A 15,335-nucleotide genomic window follows, 5' to 3' on the forward strand; every position below is an offset into this window, starting at 1 on the left:
TTAGATAGGATGTTAGATAGGATGTTTTTAAATGTAATTTAAAAAGAATAAAAAATATAAATATAAATTTAAATCAATCAGTATTTATTACCCAGTGCAGCCAAAGTGTTGCAAAGAGAATGCCTTTAAGGAGAGGAGTATTAGCCATGATGACTCCCTAAGGCAGTGGTTCTCAACCTTTCCAATGTTGTGGCCCTTTAATACAGTTCCTCATGTTGTGGTGACCCCCAACCATAAAATTATTTTCCTAAGACCATCAGAAATATATGTGTTTGCCGATGGTCTTAGATGGCCCCTGTGAAAGGGGTCGCGACTCACAGGTTGAGAACCACTGCCATAAGGGATCATCCCTGTAACAACTCAGAAACGACTTGAAGGCACAAAACAACAACATTTATGACACTATGATTCCACTTTAACAACCATGGTAAATCCTATGGAATCTTGAGATTTGCAGGGATATTTAGAATTTTTAGCCAGACAGCTCTAGTGTCTCGCCAAACTACAAATCCCAGGCTATGAGCAGTTAAAGTAAATCATAGTGCTATAATTGTGTGGTATGAAAGGGCCCTTAAATCCACTGAAACCAAGGTGTTAGGGAAGCCTGTGGTTTAGATGTTGGCATCTTAGCAAAGTTTAATGTTAAAAATCAAGATCAACAGTTCCCTGCTACAATTAACTCATTCTGTGGTACACAGATGAAATTGTGAGATACACAAACTACCTTCAAATGATGTGTGACTACTGCTGTTTTATAACAGTCACCAAGGAGAGATTCCCAGGTTGCCAGATGGAGCCACTGCTTTCTGTTCTCACCTTGGAGGTCTCAAGATATTGGATCATACACCTGAAAGGTTTCCAGGCAGGAAATCTCTTTTTGCCATTATAGGAAAGACTTCTATAATTTATTCTTTTGGTCTTGCATACCCTGTCTCCAGGCTCATGGATTTCACAGATGAGGGGGTTGGGAAATACAAAAAAAGATTTTTAAAAAAAGAAAAAGAAAAAGCAGCACCAATTAAAATTTATTTTTGAGCTCCAGCCAGCATTTCTAAAATAGATCTTTTGTAAAAAGGTGACATATGCAAAATGCATTATAGCCTTGGATGAAAGTTCCATTGACACTCATTTGGGATACCCATTTGTTCAGATGTCTCAAATTCATGGCCAAGAAGATCCTTCTTATAATACTATACATATGATCTATAAAATTGGGATGAAAAAACACTTGCGAATGCTGTGGATGAAAAGCTTATATCCTGATGGAGAATCGCAGAAGTATTTTAAAAGAAGCACAATCCCAAATAGGCTCATGGAAGTTTGTGGCCACCAGACATACATTCATATTCTTGGACATCTTGAAGAAATTGTTCAAATGTTTGCAAGGCAACATAACATTCACAGGCCATCATTTTGAATCCCATGTGTATATTGGGATTACTTTTCTGTTTAAATGCTGCCTTCCTTTATGTTGATAATGTCATGTCATGAAATTGAACAGATGCTTCCCCATCCCAATAGTCAGGTTGCTGCCTGAAGTCATGCCAAAAGATTTAGGCCGGTTACAAACTGGCAGTTTAGTGCGTGACGAGCACGCACTAGGGTTACAAAAGGGCAGTGCTTCTGCACCACCCTAACCCTAGTGCGTGCTTGTCACGCACTAAACGGTGGCGGCCCTTCCATATGGCCGCCGCCGTGAGGACGTCATGGCCGCGCCGCCTCTAGACGGGGCGGCGCGGATGTGACGTCCTTGCTCCGTGCCAGGGCGCTTAGTGCGCCCTGAACACAGAGCAGGAAGGAGCTCCGTTTCGGAGCTCCTTCCTGGTTTAGTCCGCTGGGCGCAGCCTTCAGACGGCTGCGCCCAGCGGACTAAAAGAGAAAGGGGCCAAGCGGCCCCTTTCTCCTTCTCCCCGCTGCTGCGGGGTGTCCTTGGGGCTTGAAGCCCCAGGGACACCCCTTTTCTGGCTGCGGGGAAGCGGTGTTTTGCTGCTTCCCCGCAGCCCGAAAAGCGGCGGATCGGGGCCTCAGCGGCTGCCGGTGTAGCCACTGAAGCCCCGATACTCCAGGGAAAGAGGCGGGTCCAGACCGCCCCAAATGGGCGGTCTATAACCCGCCTATGTCTCAAAAGCCAGACAAAGGCTACTGCCACATTGCAGAATTAATACAGTTTCACACCACTTAGGTGTCATGGCTCCATCCTATGGAATCCTGGGATTTGTAGTTTGTTGTGGCACCAGAGCTCTCTGAGAGAGGCTGCATCCACACTGCAGAATTAATACAGTTTCACTCCACTTTAACTGCCATGGCTCAATGCTATGGGATTCTTGGAACTGTAGCTTGTTGAGGCACCAGAGCTCTCTGGCAGAGAAGGCTAAATTTCTCACAAAATTGCAGTTCCCAGAATTCCATAGCATGGAGCCATGGCAGTTAAAGTGGTGTCAAACTGGATTATTTCTGCAGTGTGGTTGCAGCCAGCGAAGGCTAAATAGCTCACAAACCTACAAATCTCAGAATTCCATAGCATTGGGCCATGGTATTTAATGTACCATCAAACTGTATTAATTCTGCAGTGCAGATGCAGACCTAGTTAGTTTTAATTTTCTGCTTTTAACAGAATTCTGATTTGTTTTAAACGTATAATATAATTAGCTGTAATTTGTTTTAATTTGTTGTAAGATGCCTTGGGTCCCATGTCAGGAGAAGGGAAGGATATAGATTAAATAAGTAAATAAAAAGGTAATACTTTCGCATGAGAAGTAATGCTTCTATGCGTAACTCTGGCCAGGAAAATTGGTACCCTCACTGCCTTTGGATTAAATGAGCCCGGTGGCTCCTTTTTGCAAGCAAAAATACATGGCATGACTACATCTATGCACATTTTTGAATTATGTATTCAAAGTTGTATCTCATTAGACCTTCAAAGCGTATCTTATGATTGTATGTGCATACAAACACCAACACAAAAGTTCATGTTTGAAGCAAGGGCAGCTCTATCATTAAGAAAAACAAGGCAGGGAACTCAACGGCAGATTCTGAGTGTCGAGAACAAATGGCTAGTGGTTAATCATTATTGCGTTTTTACTGCTAGGGATGGGCAGACGTGTTTATGAGATTTCTGCGCAAACTCTCCCTTATAAGTTTATTTGTTTCAGGGGAATGTTATGCAGGTTCATTGTCACTGTGTTCATTTTTCTAAGGTAATCATTTGTTTAAGGAAATGGGCATTTCCTTCTTGTCCCAGGGAAGCTTCTGCTGTAACAACACCCTTCTTCTCCAGCTTTCCAAGTGATCTAGAATGGGATCTGTCAAAAGAATTCAAATTTTGGGGTGGCATAGGAGCATCTCAACCATTTTAGGATACCCTTTGAGTCTCTCACTTTGAGAAAGAGAAGTATACAGTCGGCCCTTCTTATACACGGATTTTTTATACACGGATTTAAGCATACACGGTTTGAAAATGTACCAAAAAAGTATAAATTTACCTTGATTTTCCATTTTTTATAAGGGACACCATTTTGCTATGTCATTATATGTAATGGGACTTGAGCATACACGGATTTTCTTATACACGGGGGATCTTGGAACCAAACCCCAGCGTATAACAAGGATCCACTGTATTACAGACCTGCTATCTAGGAATCCCTTCCGTATCAGCTTGCTAGTGAATTGTTCTGGTGTGACAGGCTTTACAGTCTCATGCCAGAAGCACTAAACTTGCTTGATGAACCAGATAGTTTGAATTCTGCACTCCTTCTATGAGAAGGACTCAGTGCTTGTCCCACTATGTTGGGGACTGAACAGATGGAATGATATACTGGGTAGGTAAGTGTCATTCCCAAAGAATGATCCTTATTCCATAGCATCATCGATTTATATCACACTGTCATATACTTATTTTTGAACATTTGCTCTGGTAATCCTAGGAGCTGCAAAGTCCTATCACGATTTCTGGGGACCCCCTTGGAGATTCCTCTGCAGACAGCTGTTAGCACTTAAGATCATATGGCGGTTATGCTTTACTGCTTATGATTTGTATCATGCAGAACAGATGTTGTAAAGTTTCATCACAGAATTGTACATGAAAACGAAGATCTTTGTCAGATGGAGGAGGAGACAGGGTACTTTCCTTCCTTGCAGCTGTCTTATAGTATAAAGGGAGTAGTGGCAATGTGCCACTTGAACCTAGTGCAGTCCTCTGTATGTTTACTCAGATGAAGACTCTTCTTCTATAAATATGTTTCAAACTTCAGTCTTTTACAACAAATGGGTTAGAGCTCTTCAGAGTAGTCTCTAGTGCTATGGTGATGGAATAGTAAATTTTGAAGGTCAGGGGCTCATCTTGATCGCTTCCACATCCCAGGCATTATTCTAATGTACAATTGGATGCATTTTATTTACTGAAAAAACAGCAGAGGAAATAGTTGTTGTTGTTTTGTGCAGTTGGCAGCATAGACTGTCACCAGGAGCAACATTATTTCTAAAAACAAATATATGAGAAAAAAATAAAGAAACAGATAAGAAAATTGCTTAAATGAATAATATGTTATTGGGTCCAACTAAATGACTGTCCCAATTTTCCATGCTTCTTGGGGGTAGGGCCACAGGATGGCTGCATCATGTGTGACCACACAAAATAACACATGCTGCTAGGGGGGTTGGGGAGAAGCATCTCCTTGATACCAATTCTTTCACTTCTTGTGCAGCGTGGGAGGGGAAAGCTTAGAGTAAACCCCAGCCATACCCATGTCCCCAAACATGGTTGGCTGGTGGATCTGCTATCCTAGGGATGGTAAATCCATTCTATATCCTAGGGATGGTAAATCCATCCCTGGTGGCACAGTGGTTAAATGCCTGTACTGCAGCCACTCACTCAAGTTCAAGACCAGCAAAAGGGCTCAAGCTCGACTCAGGCTTCCATCCTTCCAAGGTCACTAAAATGAGTATCCAGACTGTTGGGGGAAAATTAGCTTACAGTTGTAAACTGCTTAGACACTGCTTAGGCGGTATGAAGCAGTATATAAATGAAGCTTGTTTTATTTTCTTGCTGGTTTCCCTCCAACTGTTCTGAGTTGGACAGGAACTTTGCCAGTGCTGAGCCCTAGCTTGGCTTCCATTCAATCCGGAGTAGCTGCATCATCAGGCTTTGGTAGGACTGGTACAACTGAGCAAAACTGAAAAATGCCCAATCTCCTTCATCCCTTAAGGAAGGAGACCCTCTTTCTTGCTCCCTAGTAGGGCTTCTGGATTTTGGTAGTGGAGAAATCATAGAGGCCACAGCCAAATTTTTAGTTTTGATTCAATCCAGTTTCTTGCTTCTAGCCAAAGGCCATTACAAAGCATATATAGTAAAAGGAAACATAACAAATAATACAATCATAATAATAATACAAAATGCAAACAAGTAAAATAATATATGGGCCCATACAGACAGGCCAAAAGAAAGCTGCTTCGGGTCACTTTGGAGGTATGCTGTTTAAATGATGCATGCATGCTAAGAGGCCAGAAGCTGTACCAAAGCTGAGCTCTAGTCTTTAGGACTGGAGCGTGGCTTTGGCGCGGCTTCTGGCCTCTTAAGATGCTTGTGTCATTTAAACAGCATACCTCCAAAGTGACCCGAAGCAGCTTTCTTTTGGCCTGTCTGTATGGGCCCATATAACAATCTAAAAAACATGATCTACAAAGGATATATATGTGATTCATATACAATAAAAATGTTAGCTTTTAGTAGCTGCAAAACATCATATAACAACATTGAACATTATAAAACAATTTGAAATTTCATATTGAAAAATATTTTTGAGCCCTATGTCTAGTAGTACTTGCTGCTGGTGGCCTGTGATCCACTGTGGGATGAGGCACTGCCTTGCGCAGACCACAGTCCGCCAGAGGTATTTGTTTCCATAGAGTTGTCCTGTCTGCCTGCACAATGTTGGCTGTTTCTACTCTGTTTGCATGTGTGATGCTTGACATCTTGTGCCAGACCAAACAAAAAGTAGTTAAGCACATTTTTATATCCTAGATACCCAGGATATCTGATATCTTGTATCATAAGGGTTAATTATTGATAGATTAGCATACTGGAGTGTGAAAATTCCATAGAGCAGGGACTAGGAAACTTAGTCTTCCAGATGTCTTGGACCATCTCCCAGAACCCTCGGTAATTTTAGCCAATGGGAAGAGAATGTGGAAACTGAAGTCCAAGATATCTGGGATACCAAAGGTTCTTCACCCCTGATACTGAACACTGTAGCTAACAATACTGTATCTGAGTCAGCCGGGAAGGGGGGGGGGGACTCTGAAGCTGTCTTGTAAAAACCAATATTGTCTCGTTTTCATCGCTGAAATGTGATGCTGATGTTGGCTTCTGCACAATCTTCCTGCATTTGGATGGTGTGATCTTGGAGTGACTAATGATTTCCAGAAGATGAATGAATCCCTTCCTCAGCTCCAGACTACACGTGAGGCTCAGGCAAGCAGGAGATATTTTTCCCCACCTAACTCAAGCTGCATTTAAAAACAAAACCAATGTGCAGCCATGATAGGTGCAGTCTAAAGGAGAGGACCTGAGGTGAACTGGGGCTTCTTAGGACACAGGAACTCAGAAAGGAAGGATTAACCCTTTTCCAAAGGAAATTTCACTTCTGAAGTGCAGTTTCCCCCATGAAGGAAGTTGCCATTGTGAGGAATAACAACTTCAGGGTGCTGGTGGTGGATAGGGTTGCCATAAGCCGGCTGGGGGCGGGACAATCCCGGGTTTTGACCACTAGGGGGCGTCCCTGCACGGTTTCCTCCTTGTCCCGGGTGGATGAGGTTGCCTTTGCTGGCCCTTGCAGAGCTGCGCGCAGGGCTAATGAGGAGGACTTCCTCCTCCTGAGGCTGGGTCCTCCAGGCCTCAGCCTGTGAGGGCTGGCAGGGGGCGGGGCTGTTCCAGCCCCAGTCTGCCCCCATTGGCCAGCCAGACTCAGGAGGAGGAGTTCCTCCTCTGTTGGGCTGGGCTGCAGCCAGAGGGGAAAGGAAAGGGCCATTTCCTTTGCCCTTTTTTGGTGCCAGGGAGGAGGAGGAGGAGGAGGAGGATGAAGAGGAAGAGAAGGAGAAGGAGAAGGAGGAAGTACTGTATGTGTTTTTTAAACTGTATTTTTAAAGTGCATTTTAAGCTGTATTTTTAAACTGTATTTTTAAAGTGCATTTTAAGCTGTATTTTTAAAGTGCATTTTTAAGGTGTATTTTTAAACTGTATTTTTAAAGTGCATTTTAAGCTGTATTTTTAAACTGTATTTTTAAAGTGCATTTTAAACTGTATTTTTAAAGTGCATTTTAAGCTGTATTTTTAAAGTGCATTTTTAAGGTGTATTTTTAAACTGTATTTTTAAAGTGCATTTTAAGCTGTATTTTTAAAGTGCATTTTTAAGGTGTATTTTTAAACTGTATTTTTAAAGTGCATTTTAAGCTGTATTTTTAAAGTGCATTTTTAAGGTGTATTTTTAAACTGTATTTTTAAAGTGCATTTTAAGCTGTATTTTTAAAGTGCATTTTTAAGGTGTATTTTTAAACTGTATTTTTAAAGTGCATTTTAAGCTGTATTTTTAAAGTGCATTTTTAAGGTGTATTTTTAAACTGTATTTTTAAAGTGCATTTTAAACTGTATTTTAAAGTGCATTTTAAGCTGTATTTTTTAAACTGTATTTTTAAAGTGCATTTTTAAGCTGTATTTTTAAACTGTATTTTAAAGTGCATTTTAAGCTGTATTTTTAAACTGTATTTTTAAAGTGCATTTTAAGCTGTATTTTTTAAACTGTATTTTAAAGTGCATTTTAAAGCTGTATTTTTAAAGTGCATTTTTAAGGTGTATTTTTAAACTGTATTTTAAAGTGCATTTTAAGCTGTATTTTTAAACTGTATTTTTAAAGTGCATTTTAAGCTGTATTTTTAAACTGTATTTTTAAAGTGCATTTTAAGCTGTATTTTTAAAACTGTATTTTAAAGTGCATTTTAAAGCTGTATTTTTAAAGTGCATTTTTAAGATGTATTTTAAACTGTATTTTAAAGTGCATTTTAAGCTGTATTTTTTAAACTGTATTTTTAAAGTGCATTTTAAGCTGTATTTTTAAACTGTATTTTAAAGTGCATTTTAAGCTGTATTTTTAAAGTGCATTTTAAGCTGTATTTTTTAAATTGTATTTTTAAAGTGCATTTTAAGCTGTATTTTTAAACTGCATTTTTAAAGTGCATTTTAAGCTGTATTTTTAAACTGTATTTTTAAAGTGCATTTTAAGCTGTATTTTTTAAACTGTATTTTAAAGTGCATTTTAAAGCTGTATTTTTAAAGTGCATTTTTAAGGTGTATTTTTAAACTGTATTTTAAAGTGCATTTTAAGCTGTATTTTTAAAGTGCATTTTAAGCTGTATTTTTTAAACTGTATTTTTAAAGTGCATTTTTAAGCTGTATTTTTAAACTGTATTTTAAAGTGCATTTTAAGCTGTATTTTTAAACTGTATTTTTAAAGTGCATTTTAAGCTGTATTTTTAAAGTGCATTTTTAAGGTGTATTTTTAAACTGTATTTTAAAGTGCATTTTAAGCTGTATTTTTTAAACTGTATTTTTAAAGTGCATTTTTAAGCTGTATTTTTAAACTGTATTTTAAAGTGCATTTTAAGCTGTATTTTTAAACTGTATTTTTAAAGTGCATTTTAAGCTGTATTTTTTAAACTGTATTTTAAAGTGCATTTTAAAGCTGTATTTTTAAAGTGCATTTTTAAGGTGTATTTTTAAACTGTATTTTAAAGTGCATTTTAAGATGTATTTTTAAAATGTATTTTTAAAGTGCATTTTAAGCTGTATTTTTTAAACTGTATTTTAAAGTGCATTTTAAAGCTGTATTTTTAAAGTGCATTTTTAAGGTGTATTTTTAAACTGTATTTTTAAAGTGCATTTTTAAGCTGTATTTTTTAAACTGTATTTTTAAAGTGCATTTTAAAGTGCCTTTTCTGTGTATTTTTGATGCTTTTAATGCTAACAATTGTCCCTTGCTTCGACAATGATAGTGTGGTGATGATGTGATTTGAGTCAGCTTCTGAAGTTGAGAGAGTGTCACCTTCCAAAGTGTGGTTTTGGTGTATTTTTTGTGCTTTTAATGCTAACAAGTCTCCCTTGTTGTGACAATGATGGTGATGGTGATATTGATATCAGCAAGCCTCTCAGGCATGGCCAATGTTAGCTGCTCTGATTTTTACAAACTCATGTGCAGTCCCTTGACTAAGTACACACTTCTGAGAAGTAGAGTTGGTGCAAGAAACCTGAAACGGCAAATCCACTTCTTGTGAAACCACCTTGACATGTTCAATATGCATAGCCATGTTAAACCATGCTAAGTGTTAAACTCAAGGGGTTTGATTATGGAATAAGCCTCTGAACTATGCAAGAGGCCATGTTAAGTAAAGCCACGGGAAGTGCCCAAATGTGCTGTTGTGTGTGTTTTGGAATGGAGGGGGGTGGTTTGGGCAGAAAAGGAAGTCCATTTCTGCCATCTGACTAGGAATAATGCCCAAATGTCCTCCATTTTGATCATGCCTAAGAAACATGCATTTATATTAACATTTTTAAAAAGCATCAATTTTTTCCGCATGTCCTCCATTTTTATAAAATGTGCCCTACATTTGAAAAGGTTGTCCTACATTTGCCCTACATTTGTCCCGGTTTGGAGGTCCTGACTTATGGCAACCCTAGTGGTGGAGGAGGAAAAGACAATTTTAATCAGGGTGGTAGGGCAGAAGGAAAGCCTCAGGCTCCTACTCACTCCTTCTGTGCTAGGCTTCAGATCATAATCATCCATCCTTGTGGTTGCCATTTACAGAGCATGTATTTATTTTATTTAAGGATATATCCATGTATCATGTAAAAAAAAAACCTAATGATTTTCACAGTACTACAACATATATTAAAATAGTAGCCAGAAGAAAAAATAAATAAAAACTATACAATTCATTAAAACTATTTATTAAAAACCAAGGGTAACCGATAGAATTGTTGTTGCTGTGTGGCCTCAAGCAGTTTTCGACTTATGGTGAGCCAAAGGCAACTTCATCATAGGGTTTTCTTGGCAAGTTTCATCAGAAGAGGTTGGCTATTGTCATCCTCTGAGGCTGAGAGAGAGTGACTTGCTCAAAGTCTTCTGATGGGGTTCTGTGGCTGAGCAAAGATTTGAACCCTGGTATCCCAGTGTCCTAGTCCAATGCTCAAACCATTACTGAGCTTGCCAAATTTTAATTGGGGGTCATTCTATATGGTGGGGCCCTACTCTAACCAAATGAAAACACAGAGTAAGCAGAGCTTCCCATTCTTCCAAATATAAAGACCAGAGTGATCTAGATCATTGACAATTGGTATCTCCCATGTTAAAACCCAAGATTGAAAGGAGCAAGTTTGCTAAACACTTGAATGGAGTCACTGTCCCACTAACATGGAACCACCAGCTGCCACTGATCTATATGGTGGAAGGCAGTCTCCAAGATAGTTTGGGATTGAACTGAAGAGGGCCTTGACCCACAAAGAGCCCAAAACAACACCTTGAATATGGCTTGTTATCTAACTTGCAAGCAGAGGTGGTCTTTCAGCTCTATGCTGTCCTGTGTGCACAAGTAGAATGCACACTAAGCAGTCTGGCTGCTGCCTTTCGCACAAACTGCCCAAGAAGAGCCCCATGAAGAATAAGTTACAATAGTCCAATCGTCATGTGGCCAGTATGACTGCACAGAACGTTGTTACCGTACCACCACTTCCCTCTTGTGGAAGGGAGTTCCAGAGGGTGGGAGCAGCCACTGAGAAGGCTCTCTTTCATGTCTTCACCAAACGAACCTGGGATGGTGGTGGGACTGAGAGAAAGCCTTCTTTTGAGGATCTTAGGGCTCTAGTTGGTTCATATGGAGAGATACGGTCTCTCAAATTGTCTGGACTTAAGCAGTGTAGGGCTTTATAGGCCATGACCAGCACTTTGAATTGTGCTCGGAAACCAACCAGTAGCCAGTGAAATGCAACAGCTAAATAAAAGGCTTCTCCCCATTTGTAGTAACAGAGTCAGTCATTGACACGAAGGGATGAGTAGCAGCAAATGATCCTGAAGGACGACCGTCTGCATTTGGTGGTGTCCTTCCTCCAGCATCCCCAGGTGTTGAGGAGACAGGTGGGAAAGCCTGCCTTTTTTTGGTTGAGGGACTGCGAGGAAGAACCGGGGAGGGCTGTGCTTCCTGGGCTTTCCCCCACCTCTGCACACGCTCTGCCTGCCTCTCTGCTTCTTCTGAGGGAACCACTCTTTATGGTTTTATTTATTTATTTATTTATTGTTTATTATATTTTATTTCCATCCTGCCTTTCTCCCAAGTTGGAACCAAAGGTGGCTCACTATATATATATATATATATATATATATGTATGTATATGTGTGTGTATTTTGTTATCCGCTGGGGTTTGGTTTCAAGAACGCCAGTGGATAACAAAATCTGTGGACGCTTAACTATCCCTTGATGGTCTCCCTTATGTAAAATGGTGTTCCTTATATATAATGGCAATATCAAGGCTTGCTATTTATAATTTATACTTTAAAATATATATATATATTTTCAAGCTGTTGATACTTGAATCCGTGGATAAAAAAAATCTGTGGATAAGGAGGTTCGACTATATATATATATATATATATATATACACCCATTAAAACAACACTAAAAAAAGCCCCAATTAAAACAGTCCATTGAAAACAGTAAAAAGGATTTTTTTTTTTAAATGACAACATGCAAAAATGTAACCCCCCCCAAGGCTGCATGAGGGAAAGTCCTTTTTCCTGGGACCCTCATCCCCAAACTCTGGTGCTCCTGTTGTTTTTTGGACCTCAGCCATTTTGGCCAATGGTCTGCGTGTGTGTAACTTTGGGGAGCTGAAGTACCCAAATGAAGAAAACCACTTGGAAGCAGAGCAGAGTTTGGGAGGGAAGGAAGGAAAGAAAGAAAGAGAAGGTGGGGTTTGGCCCCAAAGAGCTGGCCAATGGCAAGTGGAGGAGGGCTGGGAGCGCCACGTGCAACTGGGGGGGGGGAGCCTCTCCAGCCTCCTCCTCCTCCAGCCCCAACCCCACCCCCCCAAATCCCATTGGCAGGGGCTGGCTCTCCTTCGCCTCTCCCTCCCTCAGAGGCTCTGCTGCTGCTGCTGCTGCTGCTCAGCTGGCTGACTCTCCTAGTGGCTGTGCCTTGGCGCTGCTGCTGCTGCTGTATGGAGGGGAGGCGGGCGCAGTGGTCCTGCTGCTGGGGCTGACCAGGCAAGAAGGCAGGCAGGCAGGCAGGCAGGCAGGCAGGAGGGAGCTTCTTCCCCTTCTCCCTGGGGCTGGCTGGCTGGCCCTTGGGGGTCTCCCTCTCCGCCCAATGGATCCGCCTCCCCTCTATGTGATGCTCTCCTGCCTGGTGCCTCTCCACTGGTGGCTGGCTGCAGGCAGAGGAGCCAGAGCCCAAGGTAAGCCCCCCAGGCAGAGCAAGGGGCCCTTCAGCTGGGAGGCTCCTGATGGTTGGGCTCCTTGTGGTTGGGCTTGTTCTTGTCTGCCTTTAGGGCCTAAGGCCACCCTGGCATGGGTTTTTTTCCCTCAGAGGGGGGTTGCCTTCAAGTCCTTTCTGACTTACCAGGGAAACCCTCAGGTAAACCTATCATAGGACCAGATTGGCTCAGAGTGGGTTTGCCTTCAAGACCTTTCTGATTTATTTTGGCAACCCTCAGGTAAATCCGTCATGGCACCAGATTGGCTCAGAGGAGTTTTATCACATGGGGCTAATTTCGGCATTAAAGAGAGATTAAAGCGCATTTAAAAGCATCTCACCAATAAAGTGAAAACGGTGAGTAATTGCACAGATAAAGCGACGTTGGAAACGCATTGTCATTGAAATCCCAAAAGTAAGAAGATGCGCGTTCATGGTTCTTTGTGACCACTTTAATGGCAGGTGTTGTGCGACGTCGTGTGAATTGTTTCATGTTATTAAGTGATTTTTCCGGGATATTCACTGGATAAACTCCCGACCTCCTTCGTGTGATAAACTCCAGAGTGGCTTTGCCTTCAAGTCCTTCCTGACTTCTTTCGACAGCCTTCAGGTAAACCTGTCATAGGGCCAGACTGGCTCAGAGTGGGTTTGCCATGGCCTTCCCCTGAGGCTGAGAGTGACTTGCCCCAACTCACCCAGTATTTGGACCTATAGCCGTGTGTTAAGTCTAGAGAATCAGTATGTATGAGTTTATCACATGAAGAAGATCAGGAGTTTAGCCTGTGAATATCCTGGGAAAATCACGTAATTGCGCATAACGATTTCTTGCCTGATGAAGAAGCCCATAGAGCTTCGAAAGCTTGCTGCTTGGTTTGCAACATCTTGCCTGATAAAGAAGCTGATGGAGCTTCGAAAGCTTGCAACAAGTATATTGTGCATTTCGGCTGGCCAATAAAGGTATCCCTGGTGGATTTTTACTAGGATTTGTTAAAATGGCCAACACAGCTACCAAGGCATGAAAGGAAGGAGTTGAAAGACTGAAGTCTACCGAAAGCTCCTGCTGGCAACTTCTTTCTTTCAGTGAGTCTCAAAGGTGCCACAAGATCTCACCTGGTGGGGTTCCATGGCAGAGCCAGGATTTGAACCCTGGTCTCCAGAGTCTCCAAGTGAGGACGGGAAATGGAGGGTTGCTACCCAGGTGAGCAAATGAACTGATCTGCCTCCAGCCTTTGAAGGAGGCATTCTTGCTGCTTGGATAGCCAGCAGATAAATGGTTTGGGGATTGGATAATGGAAGAGCAGGGTTTGAATCTCCACTTGGGAAAGTCACACTGTCTCAGCCTCAGAGGAAGGCAATGGCAAACCCCCTCTGAACAAATCTGGCCAAGAGAACCCCATTATAGGTTTTCCTGAGGCTTGCTGTAAGTCAGAAAAGACATGAAGGCATGCAGCAACAACAAAGCTGGAGGAGGTCCTCCTTTTCCAGGACACACCCTCCATTTCAGCCATGTGTCTAGGAAGAATTCCAAAATGTCCTCCATTTTGAGCATGACTGAGAAACATGACTTTACCAGGGTGACCAGAGGTCCTCCTTTTCCAGGATGTGTCCTACACTCCAACCTCCCGTCCACGAGGAATTGCAACATGGCCTCTGTTTTGAGCATGGATTTATATTTATAGGAATGTTTCTAGCTTTTGTTTTGTCATGCCCTCCATTTTTCTTGACTGTCCTCCATTTCAGCATGGCTAAGAAGCCTGAATCTACATTTCTAGGAGTGTTTATAGATTTTGTTTGGCCATGCCCTCCATTGTCCTTGAATGTCCTCCATTTCAAGCATGGCTAAGAAGCCTGAATTTACATTTCTAGGAGTTTTTTGAGTGTTTTCTTTGGTCATGCCCCTACATTTTTTTCCCTTGCATGTCCTCCATTTTGTGGTGCTTTGCCCTCTTTTGCAGTTAGCACACATCTGGTCACCCTGGGGAGCTAGGATGCCTTTTTCCTCTTCATGCCTAGCTTTTAGAAGTGGGGTTTTTGATTGTAAGGAGGACATGTCTGGTTGTTCTGGGCTGGAAAGAGGACACAGGTCCAGGTGGATTCCTGGAGCAGCCAGGATTCCTCTTGCTTGGGAACAGCAGACAGCAAGGCTCCTGGGCCACAGAATTGGACCTGCTCCTGCTCCTGTATTGTTTCTTTTGTGTCCTAGTGCAGGCTAAACAAAAATCCAACAAATCCCAGTCTTAGGGTGAGACAGGATTTCAGGGCAAGCATGCATATATGATTGGGGACGATTTCCCTCCTCCCTCCTGTGTTTGGAAGCAAGTGCCACTGAACATCAGGGGACTTTGATGCCCAAGTGAAGGGGTGACAGTGGGGGAATGTACCAAAAATAAAAATAAAAAGGGACAAGAATAGTTTGGAGCACAAGAAGCAACTTAATAATAATAATAATGATAATTTTTATTTATATACCGCTTTTCCAAATTAGATCAACTTGCTGAGATCCTTAGGTTTTAATTAAGAGAGTTACTAGAAGTGTATGTTGTTTTTAAAAAAACTGCTTGCGGCTGTGAAGATAAAGTATACAAGCAATGCCTTCTGTATTACACAGTAAGACTGCTCCGCTCTGGTGCCACCACAAACTACAACTCCCAAAATTCGATAGCATTCAGCCACAAGATTTTCAGTGTGTCCAGGAGGCTAGGATTCAACATCCTGTGTGTCCGTTCCAGCAATCAGCAAAAGCAGAAACCATGCAAAATAGTTAAAATTATTAATCTCTCCCCCCAAATAGTTTAGATAGGTTTTGCAAGCATATTTGAAATCAT

At 41.5% G+C, this 15,335-nt stretch overlaps 1 protein-coding gene across 1 annotated transcript in view; it reads left to right on the plus strand.

Annotated features, from left to right (window-relative positions):
• The first annotated feature begins 12,405 nt into the window (after positions 1-12,405).
• Positions 12,406-15,335, plus strand: part of ADAMTS14 (ADAM metallopeptidase with thrombospondin type 1 motif 14) — a 109,936-nt gene continuing 107,006 nt past the window's right edge. The window contains exon 1 of the mRNA XM_089508353.1: positions 12,406-12,493. Coding sequence (XP_089364479.1) covers positions 12,406-12,493 — 88 coding nt within the window. The remainder of the gene's footprint in view (positions 12,494-15,335) is intronic.

The sequence above is a fragment of the Sceloporus occidentalis genome, unplaced genomic scaffold (genome assembly GCF_023333645.1).
Source record: "Sceloporus occidentalis isolate IW3139 unplaced genomic scaffold, rSceOcc1.0.p SCAF_2, whole genome shotgun sequence".
In the NCBI taxonomy this organism is placed as follows: domain Eukaryota; kingdom Metazoa; phylum Chordata; class Lepidosauria; order Squamata; family Phrynosomatidae; genus Sceloporus; species Sceloporus occidentalis.